Source organism: Motacilla alba, chromosome 4 (genome assembly GCF_015832195.1).
Source record: "Motacilla alba alba isolate MOTALB_02 chromosome 4, Motacilla_alba_V1.0_pri, whole genome shotgun sequence".
NCBI classification, from domain to species: Eukaryota; Metazoa; Chordata; class Aves; order Passeriformes; family Motacillidae; genus Motacilla; species Motacilla alba.
This window is the reverse complement of record NC_052019.1, coordinates 14658983-14679176: the sequence shown is the minus strand read 5'-3', so window position 1 is coordinate 14679176 and position 20194 is coordinate 14658983. Positions and strand designations below refer to the sequence as shown.

The 20194-nt window shown below is 41.6% G+C and overlaps 1 protein-coding gene across 3 annotated transcripts in view; it reads right to left on the bottom strand.

The window, feature by feature from the left end:
* CPEB2 (cytoplasmic polyadenylation element binding protein 2) overlaps positions 1-19291 on the bottom strand; it is a 52623-nt gene extending 33332 nt beyond the window's left edge. Inside the window, exons 1-3 of one of the 3 annotated variants that reach the window (XM_038134855.1) lie at positions 15892-19291; positions 12964-13242; positions 2852-2942 (exon numbers count right to left, since the gene is read on the bottom strand). In XM_038134855.1, the coding sequence (XP_037990783.1) occupies positions 2852-2942; positions 12964-13242; positions 15892-17061 (1540 nt within the window). In that variant the 5' untranslated portion in view covers positions 17062-19291. The remainder of the gene's footprint in view (positions 1-2851; positions 2943-12963; positions 13243-15891) is intronic. The other 2 variants (XM_038134853.1, XM_038134854.1) reach the window with 2 other exon arrangements.
* Between the last annotated feature and the right edge of the window lie 903 nt (positions 19292-20194).

Genomic DNA, 20194 nt, shown 5'->3' with positions numbered 1-20194 from the left:
TATTACTCTACCTTGAAAGTTTCTTATTGAAAGCTAGAAATTGCTTTTCTTTTGATCACATGTGTTGTAATGACGAAGCTTTGTCTAAGCAAAGCCAAAACCAGTCATCCATAAACAATTGTCTGGCAGGCATAAACCTAGCTTTCAGTGAATCATATTTGAAATATTTTTTTTTCCAAGTTCATGAAAGCAAAAGTGGTGAAATTTTACTTGCTTCTAAAATGGATCTTGACATGCAAAACTTGAAGCTATGAGTTAGTACACAGACTGTCTGTTCTGCATTGTGCAAAATGTGAGACAAGATGCTTAGTCATACTCCAGATATTGTAAGCAGCTAAATCTGAAACACGTGCTTAAAATTCCAGAGACTTTCATTTTACTTCTGTGATCAGATATAAAAGATGCATTGTTTTAGTGTGCTTATATTTGCTTGAAAATTTGTCATAAAAATATTCCCTAGTTACAAAACAGTCTTTAGTTGCAACAAAATATGTTATATATTAATAAGAGCAACAAATAATAATATTCCTAATCCTGTGCATTCAGCAAGCAAATATAATGGGGTTTTAAGTAAATGTTAGATTTTCTGTGGTGAAAAGTCACAGAGACTGATATAACCAAATTAAAGTTTCATGTCTGGCAGAGAAAAGAAAAAAAAAAAAAAAGAAGTTAAAGTTGCTCAGAAATTACAGAAATTCCAATTAATGGTGAAAAAAATCAGAAGACAGTAGAGAAGAACTAAAAGGCCAATATACCACAACGTCTCCTTCTCCCATGTTCAGTCTGTAAGGAACATTTCTCATGCCTTATTGTTAGTAACATAGCAGTTTCAGCTGAAATCACATCCACGGAGAAAAAAATATCTTATCCATCAACTTAAATAGCAGCACACAATTACTCTATTTAAATTCAGTTGGCATGTGCATTGTTCTCTGGCACTCAAACAGAAAAATGGATTTCCTTTGAGTTCATCACTATCTATGGCTTCCATCTGTTTTAGTTCAAACATAAAACTTAGCAGAATTTTCACTGCAAAAACATTGCTGTTTAACTGTTAAAAAAAAAAAATCTCTAAACTGTAGACTGACACCATATTCTCATGTCCCTAGAAAGCACAGATGGAAACTACTGAGTTTTTCAAGGTATCTACGTACAAACCAAGTTAACTTTCAGGTCTTAAAGCTTTTTCTTGTCTTACTCTCCTTGGAAAATTATTATTGGAAATACATCATTTTCATCTATTGTAACATAATGAAAAACGAAGAGATGAATAAAAATAAAAATTAGTATCATCTGTGCTCACTGTGCCTCTGAAATCTCCTCTGCATTACAGAGATAAAATTAAAACTGTGAGATGGCAGGGGGAACCAAGCAAAGAATTCCATTTGTCGTGTCAGCATGTACAAAAAGAAGAAACAGACTGATTTTCATCTTCAGGAATGTGAGAGATGCCAATGGCAGTGTATTGCAGAAGATCTGCACTCTCTAGCTTTATGCCTAACAGTAGATTTCAGACAAGGAAAGAAGCACTAACCACCTGGGTGTGGCAATTAGGAGCACGAATCCTCTCTAAGAGGAATGATACACCTGGTCACCTCAGCCTTGAAGAGATATGCATGCTTTTAGCACACAGCAGTCACCACTGGGCTAGCTGTTTACAGGTTTCAAACCTTTTGTTTTACTTAATGTTTTACAAACATGTAGAATAGACAGAAACTGAATTTATTAATGGACTTGAATAAAATTGCTAAAATGGAATTAATTCTCTCTGGGCCATAACAAAGAAGAGATCAGATTTAAAAACACCTAAGAAAATTCAATTTTGGCTTCCACTTACTTTAGGGTCGAGGGAAATTAACAGTTTAAGTAAATGCTAGATACTTCCAGATACTTTGTAGAGATTTTCAGCTTGTGAAAAAACTCCAAACTTTTGGCTAACTATTTTAAATCTTGAAATACCATTCAATGCTACCTAAATGCTACAGGTCTTGCAAGTAATTACAGATCTTAAAAGAATCATGAGCAGACTAGCAAGGTGTCCTTCAAATTAGGAGAACAACAGGCCTTTCTGTGCTAATGCAATATATAGTAAGTATAGGAGCCTCTAGAAATGGAGAATGGATGGGAGTAAATAATGCTACAAAAAAAATTGACTGTTTTATTTTTTTCAATTGCTTCAATACAGAGATTTAATTTCTACAAAGCAAGCCTAAAGTCTTGGATAATTTTAAAATTAGATTGTGTTAATCTAATTAGAACACCACAAATGAAATAACATCTGATCAGCCCAAGTGAAATTGTTTGGGTTCCCTGCCCTGTTGTTCAATAGTAAATACTACCTGAGAAAGTATGGAAGAACAGAATTCACAAGAGTGAGTTAATGTACAGTGAAAAGAGGAGTTAAAATGGAAGCCCACATATACTAGCTATATGCTTACTGCTGTGGCCAAATGATTTAATAGAACTCAGGATGGTAAAAAGAACCAGCATTCTAAAGCCATTTATTTCTGGACTTCTTCAGATTTGGATGCATTAGTGTCCACCAGTAGATTTGAAAAAAATATTTTAAAGGACAAATCCTGATTTTTATCAATTGACTTAGGTTTTTTTTTTTTCAGCTTTCACTGCAGAGAAAGGGAAAATTACCTGGCAACACTTGGAGTGGTTTGTTTTAAGTAACTGTGAAACAATGTTTTCAATAAAAGACAGCTTAAGATTGCCTTTTCATTTGAGTGAAAAAATAGCTCATTTTCCATTTTAATATGAACTTAGAATCTAAATTCACAATCAGTATTCATTCAAATATGCAGAATGGATGACCCTTTTTTCTTTACTTAGCATAATAACATACCTTTAAGTGGATCATGCTCTGCTCTCATAATGTCAATAAGGGAGTTTTCCAAAGAGTGCATATTCAGACTGTCATACATTCTATTTCGATCCTAAAAGAAAACAAAAGCCTTAGTATTGGTATACAAATTCTGTCGTTTTTAACAAAAAACTTGAAAGGAAAACACAAGTTCCTTCTAACAGCTGCCCACTCAGACACTCTGAAGATGGACAATGATACAAAGTAGGATCTAATTTTATTAACTGTAATTTTAACAGCATCCAAATATAAAACTAGAGATGCAGTGTGAAGAACTCTGTGTGATGCACTGTGAACAAATGCTGTGTATGCATTTGACAGCCTGTGAATGCCTGTTTCCTTCAAAACTGCTTGAATCAGTTCTAGTGATCCACAGCGCAGTTATGCAGAAGCTGATTAATGAAGGAGGCTAATGTCTGTAAGACTTCAATTTCCTTTCATGCACAAGTAAAATAGTGAGGAAGGTGGGGAACTACAGGACAAGGACAGTCACATCACATAAAAGAGAGCATTTTCTTGATCCCTGGCCAAGTGCCTGGCATGGACCACCAGCCCCTGCCAGAGGCTGCACTTGCTGGCTTCAGAGCCTTTGCATACAAACACTTGACTTACAAATGGCCAGCCCTTAATGGTTAAAGGGTGGAAAATTAAAGCTAAACTATGAAAAGAAAATGTCGCAAATCTTACTAACAGATTATCAGCCTTATAGAGGACAGTTTCTTTTACATATGATTATTAGGAAGTTACCGTACTGTCATCACAAGTATTTTCACTGACAGTAATAAAAGTTATTGCAATGAACTGAATATGTTTTCCACTGATTGTTTTACCCAAGCCATTTTCTCCCATGTTTTCCAATACACCCAAGTTACAGACACAGAAAAAAAGATGACTTCTAAATTCTTTGGTCTTTCTGGGATACCTTTTAGAAACTGAAAACAATTTGTGTAAAACTATAACCCCTTCTTACTTTCAAGGCTTCTGGCTAGACTGCACTGCACTTAAATCCTACAATTGTGCCTTAATTTTACTGTTGTCTTCACTCTAGTAATTCAGCAGAGTAGGATGAAATACATCCTATACATTTCACCAGGACTGGTGAAATTCCCTAAAGATGCAGCCATGTATTCGTATGTATATAATAGGGACAGAAGGTATATTCCACACTCACTGTGACATTCCATGACAGTTCAGCAGAATCATAGATTCATTTCAAACTACATCCCTCAGAAAACTCATATTCTTCACATTGGAGGAGTAAAAGCAAAGCAAGCTTTGGAACAGAAGTTTTCTATGAATCACACACTACGACTTCTGATCAGCTTTGCCATGATGAAACCATGGTTTCACTTTCATGTCTTAAAAAGTTCAGTCAATGTTGGGATGAAGAGGAAGAAGCCTTTTTTCCCCCCCAACTTCTCTCTATCTCAAACAACTACTAAGAGTAATGGGTTCCTGTTGGGTAAGCAATCTGTTAAAAAATGAAGTATCTGACCAAATTAATATTGGAAGCACTCGGACAATTTTAATGATAAATTAAAAACGTAGGTTTCTCTTGTCTCCGGCCATATCCCTGTCCAAATGCCACTGACACTTCACTTCAATCTGGTTTGAGTGCCAACAAGTCACCAAGTTACTACTTCATAGTAACCTTAATTTTGGGACTGGCTGGCTTTTGTTCAATTTAGTTGCCCTGACAAACACCAAAAGAAACTGAAGTGACTAATCTGCTTCCATGCCCTTACAGGTTTGTTTCTCAACAACACAATGAAAAGAACTGCTTACCACAGCAAACTTGCTTTCTATAGAAGGTGTGAGCAGTGACCAAGCTGGATCTGTTCCCCACTGTCCCCTAGCATTCAGAAGGTATCTCATCAGGATTGTTAATGAAGTCTTAAATTCAGTTTACGGCACTAGTTGGTAGGTAGTTTGTGCTCTTGCAAAAACCAACACTGAGTAAAGACAAAACATGCCTTGCCACTTTTGTAGCTGATAAGGGAAAAGAACTAGTATTGGTAAAAAACAGACTGAACTATATGTGGTGTTTCATCTTTGTAATAGGCTCATTACAAATTTTCTTATTTATTTTAACACTGCTACATACATATGCATTGAGGTAACACATGACTGCCGGGGAAATGGTCATTATTACAGACTTAATGTCACTCTGTGAGCTCAGCCATGGTTAATTCCTACAACTGGGCTACTGGGTCCTAGATCTTACAGAGGAATGGAAAAGTAAAACACGGAACATGAGCTTGCAATTTATTTGTAAACTGCTCTACTGGGTGACATGGTGCAATGATTCTAACTTCACCCTTGCATCATTCTACTTTGAAAGTTCTGTGTATCTAAAGCAAAAGGTCTTGCTCTGCTAGAAGCAGAAGGAAAAATAAGCTTTTCCCATCCTTTTTAGAAAGTTTGTGGTTTGTTTCCTTGAATTGCATTGCTTAATTTTGGGCAGTGGAAACATACAACAGGCAGATACCACACAATACCAAAATGTTGTAAATACACTGAAGTACGGCAGGATTTAAATATGGGAATTGCATTCTGCTATCCCACTGCCCACACATCACACTACCCAATCATGAGTTTGGGTACAATCTTGGTAATCAGTGCTCCAAAATTTTACTCTCTATTCCAAATGACACTGATGACTTGCATGCTATAAAGCAACACTATCTGAAATTTAACTGTCTCTAAAGAAGTAATTATTTGGGTACAAGGTTCATTTTAAACCTTGGTGCAGCTCAGCTTTATAATGCTACAACACTGCTTTGAGCTCCCCAAATATGTACGTCATATCTTTCAAGAGAACAGTTATCATCTATGCTAACAGGAAGCTTTAATTTCAAAGCAGAACATAAAAGTATTTCAGTAATGTAGGTCACACACCAGCCAGTAATTTATAGAAAGGTCTGTTAAAACTGGACAATTCCACTACAGCAGGCACTACTAAATCAGAAAATTTCCATTATGGTTTTGGTCAATTTTTAGGACAAGCACGAAAAGCGCTATCACAGAACATGATTGTTCCAGATCTCCATGCATGTGAAAACAGTCCCAAGAATTAGGATTAGCTTTAGTTTCATTATTTCAACACAACTGATACGCAGTTATCTTTTAAAACAACCTGGACCTACGTTTAAAATAACATGGAAGTAGTCCCAAATATTAGAACTATTTTCATGTTGTCTTAAAGACAGTTTCAGATTGTTTTGGAAGATAACTGGTTATCAACCACACTGAAATAATACAACTAAAGATAATCAGCAGTGCAAAGGCACTGATAACCAAGCATGTATGCTAATACACATTTTCTATCATCCCGACTCCAGAATTGTCAAGGTTGAATTCCTGTTAAATATTTTTCATTTCCTTCAGCTCTGTGGCTCATCAGTCCTGTGCTAAGAAGTGAACTCTTGTTGTGTCAGAAGGTCTGTATCTCAGTGGAACACCACAACATAACGCTTTTTTCCCCTCAGAGCTGATTGTTAACTTCTCCCAAGCAATACAAATTCTCAGACTAGTTTTTTACTTTTACCTGTCTAAATGTTTGACTCCTGCTTGATCTACCTTATCCCATATGAGAACCACAACTGCAGACTGAGCGATATGGTTAAGTAAGAAATCATCAATGTAAGAAAGTTTACAGAAAATGGTACTTTAGAAAGAGGAAAAGCACAAAGTATCCTTCCCACAGAATACAAGTGCTAGAAAGAGCTTTTGACAATGTCATGCAAAGTACACTATGCATTTGAGAAGCAGCCCCCAAGCCATGCGTCTGAATATGCATGAATGGGAGAAGAGCAGCTTTCTCCGAGGAGCAAGCTTCAGTACTAAACTCATGAACAAATAGGTTTTTTTGGCACATTCTGCTTAGGACTTATATATATACCCATGCAATTTATGCAAAGATTATCCTGTTGAGCATTTGCAGAAACTGCAGTCACATCTCTAAGCTTATATATTTTCACTTATGCATAAAGCAAATACAAGAACCAAAGCTATTGAGTGGTGAATAATTTTGCTTATTTTGAACCCCAAACATTACTTCATAGTTAAGACGCTTGACACCTTTGAATTTTGGAAACATGCTTTAAACTACTGATTTGTGGGACTACTTGAAGTAAAAAATTGGAATGCTAACATAGGTATTAAAATCTGTAAATGGTAGTATCTTTAAGGAATGATCTTTACAGGTCTCTTCATATTCTAAAGAAATATAACACCATTAGATAGGAGCTGAAGAAAAAAGTCATAAAGCTTATAGTAATTTCAAGTTTGGTCTTACTTGGCTGCAAAAAGGACTCCAAATTTGACCTTGATGAATTAACTGAGTTTGTTAAAAGCTAAATTAAAGAAGCCTTTTTAAAACTGCTTCCCCAACTAAACTATTAAATTCCATTTTTTTCCACCTTAAACCTGACCCCTGAATAAAAATGTACTTTAAGACTAGAAAGTGACAGGTGATTTAGTAATAAAGTATCTATCTACACTTTAAAAAGTACCTGAATATAGTACTCATTGTTAATGCTAGCAGTAATAACAATTCCTACATACATATTCTGAAATACCTCTACTAAGATCTAAATTTCAAGTAATTCTCATTTTATTGTGGATATACTATAATCATAAGCCCCTTGCTGAAACCCTAACTACTGTAAATGAGAAACTAAACATGAAAACCTATTTGAACTACAATTTTAGCTCTATAAAAAAGCAAGGAGGAAGACTTAAAGTCGACACACAAAATTGCTTGGTTACTTTTCACAGTGTCATTAGTGGTAAAGATGAACTAAAGATGTCTGGTAGACATCTGTGAATGTTCAACCTGACAGCAAAGTGTTTGAAGTCAAAATGACACCATCAGCTACGTAAGCTTACTAAATTGAGCCTAAAATGCACCAAGAACAGGTCCTGTGGCAAAGACACACCCACTTCCCAGGTACATAAACATTTAAAAATGAACAGAAAATCCCAGTGCTGGAGTACTTCAACTCAAGAATGCGTATTCATAACCTGGAAACAACCAGACTCCACACCATGTAGATGATTAAAGTCTTGGCAATCTCGACTTACATGGCAAATCTAGAAAATTTATATATTAATAGTTTCAATGAAATATTTAAAGGGACATTTAGAAATTTGAAAGGGAAGTTGTTATTCAAGTTTTGAGTTTCTTACACACTTGCCCCACATCTATAAATACCTATACAGTCTTGAGTACTTAAATGCAAATACATCAGCACATATAGCAAATGTACTTTTGGATGGACCTTAGCTGAGAACACATTCATTTTAACGCAGAGAACAAGGTGAGATAAAACACCCATCATATACTCACTGCTATACTATCATGGCTGTGAAATATTTTGTTGAATTTTTCTAACTCTGATTTTGTATTGCAGTGATAGAATGAGCTATATAACTCAAGAAAATTTAAATAACAGCAGAATAATCTTATATCATATATAGTCATAAAAACATTTGCATAGTAAGACCTAGAAACTTCCCACTAATTGATTGCTTTGAATGGCTAATCTGTGCAGCTCCTAATACTATTAATTCAAAGGTTGTGATCCTGAAGGTAGAAGCATGGCCATAGACTGCTTTTCCCAATAAGAGATATCCCCAGTATGGTCCTCAAACACAAATATTGGGTTGTGTGTGATATATTAATCAGTTCTAGGCAATCAATCCCCTGCATTAAAAACCCTGAAACTATTCTGTTCCAGCATAGCCTCAGTAAAAATAAACTGGTAAAGCCTGGCTTATAGATCAGTGTTTGGACAATTATATTACTCTGAAGAGTAAGAAAACTCAGCAGCTAGATAATCTCAATCCCTTCAAGTTTAACATCAGCTGCCAAATACTCAACATTTTTGAAAAAATGGGCCATACATTTAGGAGTCTAAACATGGCATTAAGAACCCAACTTTAACAACTTGCTCTTCACCTAATATTCACTGGTATGTGTATCATCTAGATTAGCCATTGAAAATGTTAAGCCGTATGAAATTGTACTAAAATTATCACATTGAAAACTCGCAATTTTCCAAACAGAAGTGATTCTGAGGCAGAAGAACATGACAGCAGCTTAAATTAAATATCTAAAGCTAACACCTGTTGTGACACAACATTAAACCTCATTTTGTTTTTCATGTGATTGCTTTCTTTGAAAACTTGAGCACATTTAAAAAAAATAGGAAAAAGAAACAGAAAAAGAAAAATCTGCATTTGTGCAAGATACTACCTCACCATACCAATCCCCAGCTGGAGAGCTATGTTTAAACACAGAATAAGAACACTCAGCTTTCAGGACCATGAAAATTACACACTGTTTGTCTGAACAAACAGGAAGGACAAATCAAGGTGAAAACCACCCTGAAACATGGTGTATTTCCTTAATTCAAAAGAGGCATAGAAATTAGATTCATGTTCATAGAATGCAGTGTTTTGACTAGAATTAAAGTAGTCAAACACTGATATGTAGTATTAAACATTAACAGATTTTAGTAAGATTATTTGCAAGATGGTAAGAAAAACTAAGCTTGTAACCAAAATAGAGTTAGCAGAAACTGCAATTTAAAAAAAAAAAAGGGGTAAAAATTTGGAAATAGTTAATCATTTTCCTCATACATGCAGTTTAAATGAAAAAAGTGCCTATACAGAACATGATTTCTGTCCTTGGGTTTTGTCCACATATGCCTGTAGCATGTTTTTTGGGGAAAAACACTTGCATAAAAGTTTAGAAATATATTTTCAACTTTGTACCCTATAACCAGGGTTTTTTATTACTTTAGGTCAGGGAATAAAAGAGACCACTCATATCATCTGACTTCCTGAAATGCAATGTAAGTGCCTAAAGTGGAATCCCAGGGGCTGTATAAGGTCAGTGGTGGCAGGTATGTTCTTCTAGAGAATTAGATTATCTAAATAAGGAACCTAGATTCTCTCTAAGGAGAGAGAAATAGGCCCTTCAATTAAATGCTTAACTTGTACAGTGTCAATACTGGACAAGATTTCTAACTGTCCCTTTAATGATTCAAGTGCAAGGCATCAACCCTTCCCTATATCAAGTACCTACAATGGTGGAAGCAGGATGGCTGAACTTAGACAAAATTACATCTACAGGTTTTATGTCTATGAAAGAATTATATTTGATGCAGTTTGTATTATCCTGAGAAAGGCAGAAAAGCCCTTACAGTGAGGCACATAAGAAAAACTTGGCTATATGCTTAATTTGCTCACATTAAAATCATTGCTGCCATGATGCTTAATTATTTTTACTTAAAACCAAAACAAACTGCTGAACTTTTCAAAAATCCTCAGAGATGTCTTTCATAATTTCTGGAAGCAAAAGCAGCTTTGCTGGAATTAATGTCACCATTGTGAACTAAACTTAATATGGGGTATGTTTTAGTTTTAACTAAGAAGTGCAGAAAATTAGCTTTCATACCCACAAGCAATACTCATAATAGTTTACTCAGTTATCAGTAATGACATTCATTGTCACTGGTATATTAGTTTAATGTCAAGAAATGTTTTTTTTTCATCAGAACTGATGCCAGTTCTGTTCTGGGGCCCACCCAGCAATGCAAACACCAAAGAATGAAGAAGTTTGATGGAAGGGCAAAGCTTCAAATTTGCATACAATTCCCTTGTGGTTTATCACGTTTGCATGAGGTACATGTTTTTTCAGAAAATGGATGGGCAGCTGACGTGCTGAATGCTATCTGGACTTTGCAAAAATATATAGCATTTTTAAAAAATGGTAGCCGAATGTTGAAGATTATGCAAAGTTCCTGAGAGCACTGGCTTTTCTAAGCCAGTTTTTAAATTGCTAATTTTGAGCTAGCTAAAGTTTGGAAGAAAGGTGCTTTGTCCCCTCCCCTACAAAATTATTACTGCAGTTCGTCCAAAGAAAAGGGTATTCTGCAGAACTGTGAGTGATGCAGTATGTATCCAACGCACACGCTAAGATGTGTTTGCTCTGAGGAAGCTTGGAAGAGATAGGTAACTTCTACACACACATAAATGCTTTTGTGCTAGACTTTCCAAACAGCACAAAATTTAATTTGTACTAATTTTTAGTATTTTCTGAAATTGCTACTGTATCTTTAAGAATTCTCAATCTAAATACCACAGCCTTTTATGGAAGGAGACAAGTACAGCACAAATCAGCAAAGATGGGTGTTAGACAGCATTGCAATTGCCAACAAGGCCTGATGAAAAGAAGCACAAGCTCTAAGCTCCATTTAACTTTTTCATTATGACTTGCAAAATGTAACAGTCATCACAAGGAATTAATCATATAACAATAGTGTACTAACTGAAAAATAAGAACATGACAGCGTAGCAAAATAATTTATAGAAACATACAGTGTTTCCACAATAGCAGCAGATAACATTGCAGCCCTTCAAAGAGGTTTATTTTTACTGTGTTCTGCAACTATGACTTTATACATGTCAAGGAGATTTAAGCATAGATAGATCAACAGCATAAATATAGCCAAACAGGCCTATTTAATTGGTGAGTCTGGTGTAACTAACAATTAAGAACGCCCAACTCCTTACTTTGACATTATGCCTTAAAAAAATCTGCCAAGCCTTCCACAGAAACATTAAGATATTATAAAGTTAAACTGCAAGGATTTATTTCCTAGCTTATTACACACAAATTATTTAATCGATAGCCTAAATGCAGAAGACACTTGTTTAGACATAAAATGGGTTCATCAATATTCAAAAACTGCTGTAGAAGATTCTGAAAGTTCAAAGTATTGGTCACGTGGATTGTAAGGCATACTGCATGAGCAAATACATTCACAACCTGTGTGCTTAGCCATGTATGAATTCCAGTGTATATGCTACAGCAGTTTCAATGTATGACGGCATGAATATTTTTAAATCTGTTCCTTAGGTTAACATCTTTGGGACAGATTTCAGTATTTATTTTCTGCTATTTTTGCTGCCCTGCACTGCAAAGCATTATTTTTCTGTAATCTGTTTTCCTTAATAGAACACAATTCCTGAAGAATACCACATTTTCCCCCCATCTTTCTACCAACACAAAAGATAACTGAACTACGATATTCCAGCTAGAAAGCCTACTTAGTGGAACCTGTCCTGACAGTATCAGGTCCACATGTATACAGTTCAGCATAACTTCGGCATATCCAAAAATCAGGTAAGCTTCAAAAACACTGCAACTATCAAAGTGCACCTGGATAGAGTCAGGACATGGCCTCCTGTGCCAAATTCACCAGAAAAAAACCCAGAACTCTAGAAGGAAATCTGGTCCCAAGGAGCATCATTTGCCACTACTTCAGCTACGTAAACATTAGATTGCCATTTATGCAAATACAGCTCAAATGTGGTCACAATTATAGCAAATGAAAGGCCTCTGCTAACAAGGAATAACTCAATTAATATAGGTAAGAGTGGGGAAAAATAACATTTTACCAAGAGATTACTAAGGGTGGAGTTAAGTGACTTTAAGGAAGTCACGTGAGACTTCACTGGCAAAATTCAGCAGGTGAATCCAGATCTTTAGTTCTAAGACACATCCTTCCATTTAACACTTCTAAATCCCAGGGCCTCCAGATGAAACAAAACATAAAACATGTGGAGGAAAAAATCTTGCTGACACACAAACATCAGCTTAGAATACCAATAAAAGACGAACATGTCAAAGACTTGAGAACCATCTACAAAAGTAAGAAAACCTAAGTAGAAGGACAAAGCAAACAAAAAATACCCTGAGGTTGAAAGGGAGTTATAAGAATACAAGCATTACCATAGGCAGAAAATACTTGCTGGATTAAACATACTATGTTTTATTGCTTCATCAGTGCCTGCAGCTTGTATGTTTTTTGACAATCAATATTCTTATTCAACTGTGAGAACCATGTATTGCTGAACACACTCAACATATGGGGATTAATTGCAATTTAAGACTAAAAATGATACAGAAACAATTTTCAAACCAAGCATCAGGACTGCAACCACCGATTAGTTCTCATTTAAAATGCATGAAGTAAAAATGCTACGCAAGACCATGAACACACCAGCTATACCATCCTTACCTGCAAAGGAAGGAGAGTATTACTGTTGGTGTCAGTTCGGAAAACATTATCTTCAATCCACGATTTTGGTGTCAGTGATGGAGTAGAGCGAGTAAATTTAGGAGGAGCTATGACATTACCAGAAAAGGGTTTCTTCAAAGGAGAGATCTGGTTCATAGTTCCTGGAATTCCCATGGTTCCAGTTCTACGATGGTCTCTGCCATGCATTCCTCCCCAGGATATATTTCCTGTGCTCCAGCCGCTGCTCTGATTGCTCCAGGGTGACTGCTTCAGAAGAGGCTAAAAAAGAAAGATTAATTTCTATTATTCTGAAAATACTACAAATTATTTTCTACTTAAAAAAAACCCAAAGCCCAAAACAACCAACCACCAAGTAAGCAATGCGCAGAGATTTCTATAAACCACTCTTTTCTGATAACATGTAAATTAGCTACTGAATAAAGAAAGAAAACACAGCTTCATTAAAAAAAAAAAAGTAATTCCTACTTCTCAGTATGTGTCCCCAAAAAATGCTGCAGTACTTGTGCAGGCACCTTTGAATATCATTTTTATTATTATCATTTTAGCAACTGGTAGCATTTTTTAAGCTACGCAGAAGAAAAATTTCAGGGTGTAAAACAAATTTTAAAAAAACCCTGAAACCCATTTTTATCATACATTACTTGCTATTGTATGATGAAATCTCTGCAAAAATAACAGAATAACTTCAAATATATAATTTAAATTTTTTATTAAAATAGCATTTTATTTCTACTCAATCAGTAGTAGCATTTCACTACAATGAGTAGAAATTTAAAAATTAAAATTCATACGGCAGATTTAATTCCCCCCACTCCAGTATTTTGAATATCATTGTCTCAGTATTACCATATAAGAGCAAAAAGAGCACTGACTACTGTACAGAGAATCTGTTTGAAGGAGCTATCTGAACATTCCATTAAAATGCATTATTCTGAAGCCACTGCTCAAATGTTTCTGGAGTACTGAATGGAGTAATTTCTGGAGTAATGAATATGTGGGATTCAGCACGGTGTACTCTAGAAATTTTTTTTATGATTTCTTCTCCTATCCAGATCTGCTGTACTTTATACCTACCTAAATACACTTTAAAGTGCACTACATTCTCTAATATGCAAATGGAAGCAGTTTTTAGAAAGACGATTTTTAAAGGATTCAGTTTTTATTCCTAAGATAAAACTTCTGCTAAAAAGTGACCTATAGTGGTTGTCATATTACCAAGAGGTGGATCCACTGAGCATGACTGACAGTGAAGATCTGTATTTATCTTTAGTAGTCTCAAACCTGACTGTTCTTGGAAATGCTTTTCCTCAAACATGGAAATGGAGTGGGGGTGTGTGTGATGATTCTAAATTCAGTTCTGTGAAGTGAAAACACAGTACTTTTATCTCTAAGCTTAGCTGCAAGCAGCCCTCAACCTGCATTCTAATAACTTAAAAATTTAAAGCATGTCAGTATGTTATGTATCAGGTAAAAGAGAACTTTCTGAAGACAGAAAGATAAAATTGTAACAACACCTCCACCACCCTCACCCTCAGAAAACAAACCAAAAAACCACTAAAGCCATTCTTGGTCAAGTGATCAGGAAAACATCCTATTCTATATAATTATAGATAATTATGTTGTAAAACTGGAATACTTGCGTTGGAATTTTGGGAGAGGCAGGCACTCTATTGTGAAACAAACCTTCAGAGATAATGCCAAATGTTAACAAGCCTCTAATATTGCTAGCTATGCTGTCATGGCACTGTTTAAGTATCCCCACAACTTGTGAGAGAAAATTCCTGTACACCTCACTGTTGGAGAATTGCTTGGAATTTGTTTGAAGAAGGTTATTATAAATGTTAAGGACAACTAGCTCCTAATCATAATGCATCGTAATGAGTCCTTCAACAGGCACACAATGTGAGCATTCCAGTTCTGATACAAATGAATCGCCACTGATTAAATCTGACTGGATTTAATACTAGTATGAAAAAAAAAATTAAGATGAGGCCTATGTAACTTCATCCTTTCATAAATGAACAAATTATTGGAGCAAAATGGGCTTATAATGCAACAGCTGCTAATATTAACACGGATTTGCTTCTCACTGATTTCTTACAATATTCTGTTCCAGGAAGGAAGGTAAATTTTAATTTTAACACGGGATTGTTAAACCCCTCGATTAAAATCGGTTACAGAACTTGAAACACTGCGCTGTCCTCAGATACATATTCAAGCAATATCAGTCACGAGCCCTGAAAAGGCAGCACGGTGTCAACTTTCGCATCTGACCCTCCTCGCGGCGACCTGCGCCCGTCCGACCGAGCCTGCCCGAGAGCCGGCCCGCGGCTGGGGAAGGGGCTGCCCGGGGGGGCGGCGCCGGCCGGAGCTGTCAGACTCATTGTTCCGGGGACACTGCGTCCGCCGCGGGCGACTCGGGGGGACAAGGGGGGCGTTTGCACGGCGGAACTCCCAGACACCAACAGAAGTGGCTGAGCTGTTTGGTTTTTTTTAAGCCCAAACTCTCTTTACTCGTCCCGACTAAAGCCCCGGCGTCCCTCAGGAGGCGACGGCGCACCAAGGAGGGCAAGAAGAGCCACACCGGCACCTGCCACCCGGAACGGGCGGGGAGAGAGGCCAGCAGCGGGGCGGCTGCTGTCCACAGACCCCTCCGGCCCGACCCCTCCGGCCGCCCGGCGCCGCACCGGGCGGGGGGCGCAGGTGCCCTCCCTCCCGCCGGGCCGGCCCCGCCCTGCCGCCGCGGTCCCGCCGGGCTGTCACCGCCGCGCAGCCTCGCCCGGCGACGGCGAGAGCGAAGCCGCCCGGGTCCCGCAGCCGGCCGACCGAGGGCAGCGGAGCCTCCGTCCCTTCCCCGCGTCCCCCTTCCCCGCCCCGGGGCTCCCCGCCGCGGCCGCCGCCCGGTACCTGGTGGTGGTTGTAGGAGTTTCTCTGCTGCAGGAAGGCGGCGGCTGCGGCCGCCGCCTGGTGTTGGTGCTGGAGCTGGGGGCTCACAGGGGATCTCCGGTTCTGCTGTTGCTGCTGCTGCTGCTGCTGAGGTAAATTCATCGGCGGCGGGGGGGCGGCGGCCGAGAAGGGGCTGCTGAAGGGCCCGGCGCAGGGGTTGTGAGGAGACACCGGCGAGAAGCTCTGGAAGAAAGCGGGGTTGATCGATGACGGGATCCCCGGGTAGAAGCTGGTCTCGGACTCCGGGCTCGGGGGTGGCATCGCGCTGATTTGCCCGCCGCCGCCACTGGAGACCGGAGGCTGCTGCGTCTGCTGCGGAGGCGGCGACGAGGTCTGCACCGACCAGGGGGTGCCGAAGCCGGGCAGCGGCGGAGGAGGAGGGGAAGCCGCCGAGGAGGAGCCGCCCCCGCTCTGGTGATGGGGGCTGGGGATCTCCGGGCTCTGCAGGCTGCTGAAGCCAGAGCCGAGCCCGCCGGGCAGGAGGTTCCCGGGGCTGCCCAGTAAGTGGCTGTTCGGGGGGGACTCCATGGGGGGCAGCTTGGCTCTCGCCTGCAGATGAGGAGACGAAGGCGGATTCACGCAGGAGGCGGCGGCCACCCCCACATTGGGGTCCGCGGACGCCGATCCCCCCGGGCAGGAAGGGGCGAGCCGCTCCAACCCCCCCCTGTCCGCGCCGCCCTGGTGCTCGGCGGGGCCGACGGGCCGGTGGTGCGAGTGATCCCCCGTCCGCGGCGGCTCCGGGGGCTGAGCGCTGAGGAGCTGGAGCTGCTGCTGTTGCCTGTGCTCCTGCTGCTGGTACTTGTCAGTGGGGTGGCTGAACTGCTGCTGCTGCTGCTGAGGGGGGTGGTGATGATAGTCTGGGGGGTGGTGGTTATTCAGGGGGTGGCTGCTGCCGAGCTGGGCTGGGCTGCTGAGCTGCTGCTTAAACTCTTTCCTCTTCTGGCTCAGCTGAGGAGGCGGCGGCTGTGGTTGCTGCGCTTGCTGCTTGTTTAAATCCTGGTGGGGGCTGAGACAGGGTTTAAAGTCAGAGGAGGGGTGGCCGAGAGGGGGGTGTCCCGACGCGGGGCTGCTGCCCAGCCTCTCGCTGCCTGGTTGCTGCTGTGTCACCCCCAGGAGCAGCTCATCCTGCATGTTTTGATGATGCGCAGCAGCGACGGCTGAGGGGAAACAGGGCGGGCAGCGGCGACCCGGCTGCCGGACGAACCGGCTACAGCGGGCGGCAAGGGGCAGGAGGAATGAGGCGAGGCGGCTGCGGCCGCTCCGGGGAGGGGAAGGACCCGGCGGTGGGCAGGGGCTGAGGTGGCCGGCTGCGGGAGCTCCCCTGACACCGGCTCGGCGCAGAGGTGAACCCCCACCTCAGCACACTAAAGAGACAAAGATAATTAATAATCTTTGTGGCGAAGTGTTGGGGGGCGGGGGTAGAGTTTAAACACCCGCCTATCGCAAAACACTATGTAAGTCCCGAAATAGCTTATTTATAGAATAAAGCTCTCTTCTTTCCCATCAACGCCACTGTACTGCTTTAAAAATATTGCAGGTTTTTGATACAAGCCCATTTTTATCGGAGATTTCCTTTTCGTTTACTGGGACCCCCGGTAAGGCGGCCCTTCCCGCCTGCAGTCGCACCCAGAGAGATCCACTAGATCAGGAATTCGCCCGGACAGGTCACTGCCCCCGGACAGAAACTCCTCCGTCCGACCCCCCCAGCCGCCACACCGCAACGCAGAGGGACAGCGGGGCATTCCCGGGCCTGGCACTGGCGGGGAGGGAAGGAGGGGTGGCCGCCGGTACCTCCACAGGGCAGGCGACCCGGTCTCCTCAGCGAGGCTCCTGCTGCCCCCCGACCGCCCCCGCCCCGCTGCCGGCTCGGAGCCGCCGCGGCGCCCTTAAGACCGCCGGAACATCCGTCACAGTGACGTCACAGGCACCGCCCCAGCCCGGCGGACCCTGGTAATAAAAGCCTGTGGGCCTGCCCCGTCATGAATAATGCATCAGGCCCGGAGCCCGCCCCCCTGGCGCCGACGGGCCGGGTGGGTGCTACCACTTCAGCCAGAGGGAGGTGCCAGCCCTGTAGGCCGCTTGGGCAAGGAAGGTTCTCATTGGGCTTCGACGACTTTTCTATCATCAAGAGAGAAACACCTGAAATAAAGAGATTTTATTTCGTTTTGCGGCAGCGGCTTTTATCCCAGCAGACTGGGCAGGGGCAGCCGTGACGCCGCTTTCTGCGGCCGCCTGTGATCCCGTCAGGCGCTCACTGGGGGCGGGGGAGGGGGATCGCCCCGCCCCTTCGCCTCGCGCGCCGCTTATTTGCATTGACGCACGACCGCGCGCCACAGGCGGGGCGGGGCGGGAGGTGGAGCGCGAGCGCGGCGGCACGAGGCGGGCCGGGTGCCAAGGCCCCGCCCAGCCCCGGGCCGGCCCCGCCCCTCGGGGCGCGGGTGCGGGGTGCGCCGTGTGCCCGTGCTCCCTGTGGGATCGGGGCGCGGGACTCTCCCTGTTCCTTTCCCTCTTCGTTTCCCTGTCCCGTGCGGCACTGCAGCGTCCAGAGCTCCCGCGGGAACATGGGCTCGTCACCCCTTCCTCGCCACACACACGGGGCCTGCCGGGAGCTTTGTTGGGCACCTCAGAGACCCACGGGAGCTCGGGCGGAGCCCGTGCTGAGGTGTGGTGGCACGGGGTGGTGGCTTCTGAGGTATTCCAGTATCAAAGGTGGGGTTTTACCCTTTCCGTACAGTGGAAGCACAGTTCTTGGCAGCTGTTCAATGCAAACAAATTAACAGTTTGGCACGTACAGATGTAACGTTGATGTCGATGTATATGTCCCTAAAAAGACTAAAACCAGCGGCCTCTCTTTGTGCTCTGGGGAGGCTGTAGTTCAGCAGTGGGAGAATTCATACAGGGCTGTTGAATGTGTGAGTACTTGGGAAAAGTGTCATTATGTGCTTGACCTGTTGAACTTTTCTCTAGGCATCTGTCCATGCCTGCTATCAGCGACTGGATGGCTTCATTCCTCCTGCCCCGTGGACCTTTGGTCTCACCCAGCGTAACGATTCTTTTTCTTAGATCTGCGCATATTTTATATATGCATATAAAACATAGAGAGGAAAAAAATGTTTTAGCATTTCCAGTCATCTCTGATATGGTTGTGAACCTGTGTGGATATATATTGGAGAATCTGTGCTACAGTGCATGGTTAACATGCAAATACATTTGCAGCATCGAAGAATAACTGATACGTGTTTCTCTTTGCTGTATTACAGCATAGCACTCCAGAATTACTTGTTATATTGGCGTTTGTTTCAAGAACTTGGCAGTCTTACGAGGGCTAAGAAATCCAGAGTGCAGACCAAGGCCTTACAGATGCTCACATGCTGAGTAAATGTTGCAGGCCAAGTACTGGTTCCTCTCTGAAGAGTGAATTGCTTCACAGCACAGTTCTCACAAACATTAGTTTGGTGAGCTGCAGAACTGGTAGCATTTGGCTTCCCTTTGTGCTCCTGTCATACACCTGACATTGAGTTGTGTGCAAGCCTGAACAGAAGTTGACCTCTACCTGGGGCGTTCTCAGGCAGTGTCTAACAACAGTGGAAGCAGTGCTGCACTGCAGTCTCCTATAACCAGATGCCTATTTCTTCAGAGTGTGTAGGACGTTCAGTTGAGGGTTTTTTTTTTTGTAAGCAGTCAGCTTCCCTGTCCCTCACTTTTCAATCAAGCCCAAATTCTAGCAATTCTTCCTTCAAAACAGCTGTATTGGCCTATGCAAGTATTTTTAAAATTGAATGAAAGACAAGAGTGAAGACAAGACAAGACAAGTCTTGTGAATGAAAGACAAGAGTGAAGACAAGTCTTGAAGACAAGACTTACATCCTTCATGACAGCTTATCTCTGGCATGGTAGCCACTCACCCCAATTGCATGTGTTTGTTAAGTCAGCTTTCACGGAGTGAAGATCATCTATTTTTAGCCATGTAAAAAGTAAGTGTCCACTCTGTATTAGCTGCCTAATGTTCCACAAACACAAGACAGGTGCTATCAAAGGATGATTCATCCCCTAACAAAGGTACTTTTAGAGCCAGAAACTTGATCTCTCTGTTGATTGTGAGGAAAGGTTTTGGCTGTCTTGCTGCAGAATCTGGTAGGTCTGTGGTGGTCCCTGGTCTTGTGGCACACACTACTTGAGTCTAATACAAGCTAGAGCAGTTGTACCAAATCAAACCAAGCATCTTGCAAGCTCTTCTGCCTCAGATACAAAACTCCTTGTTGTG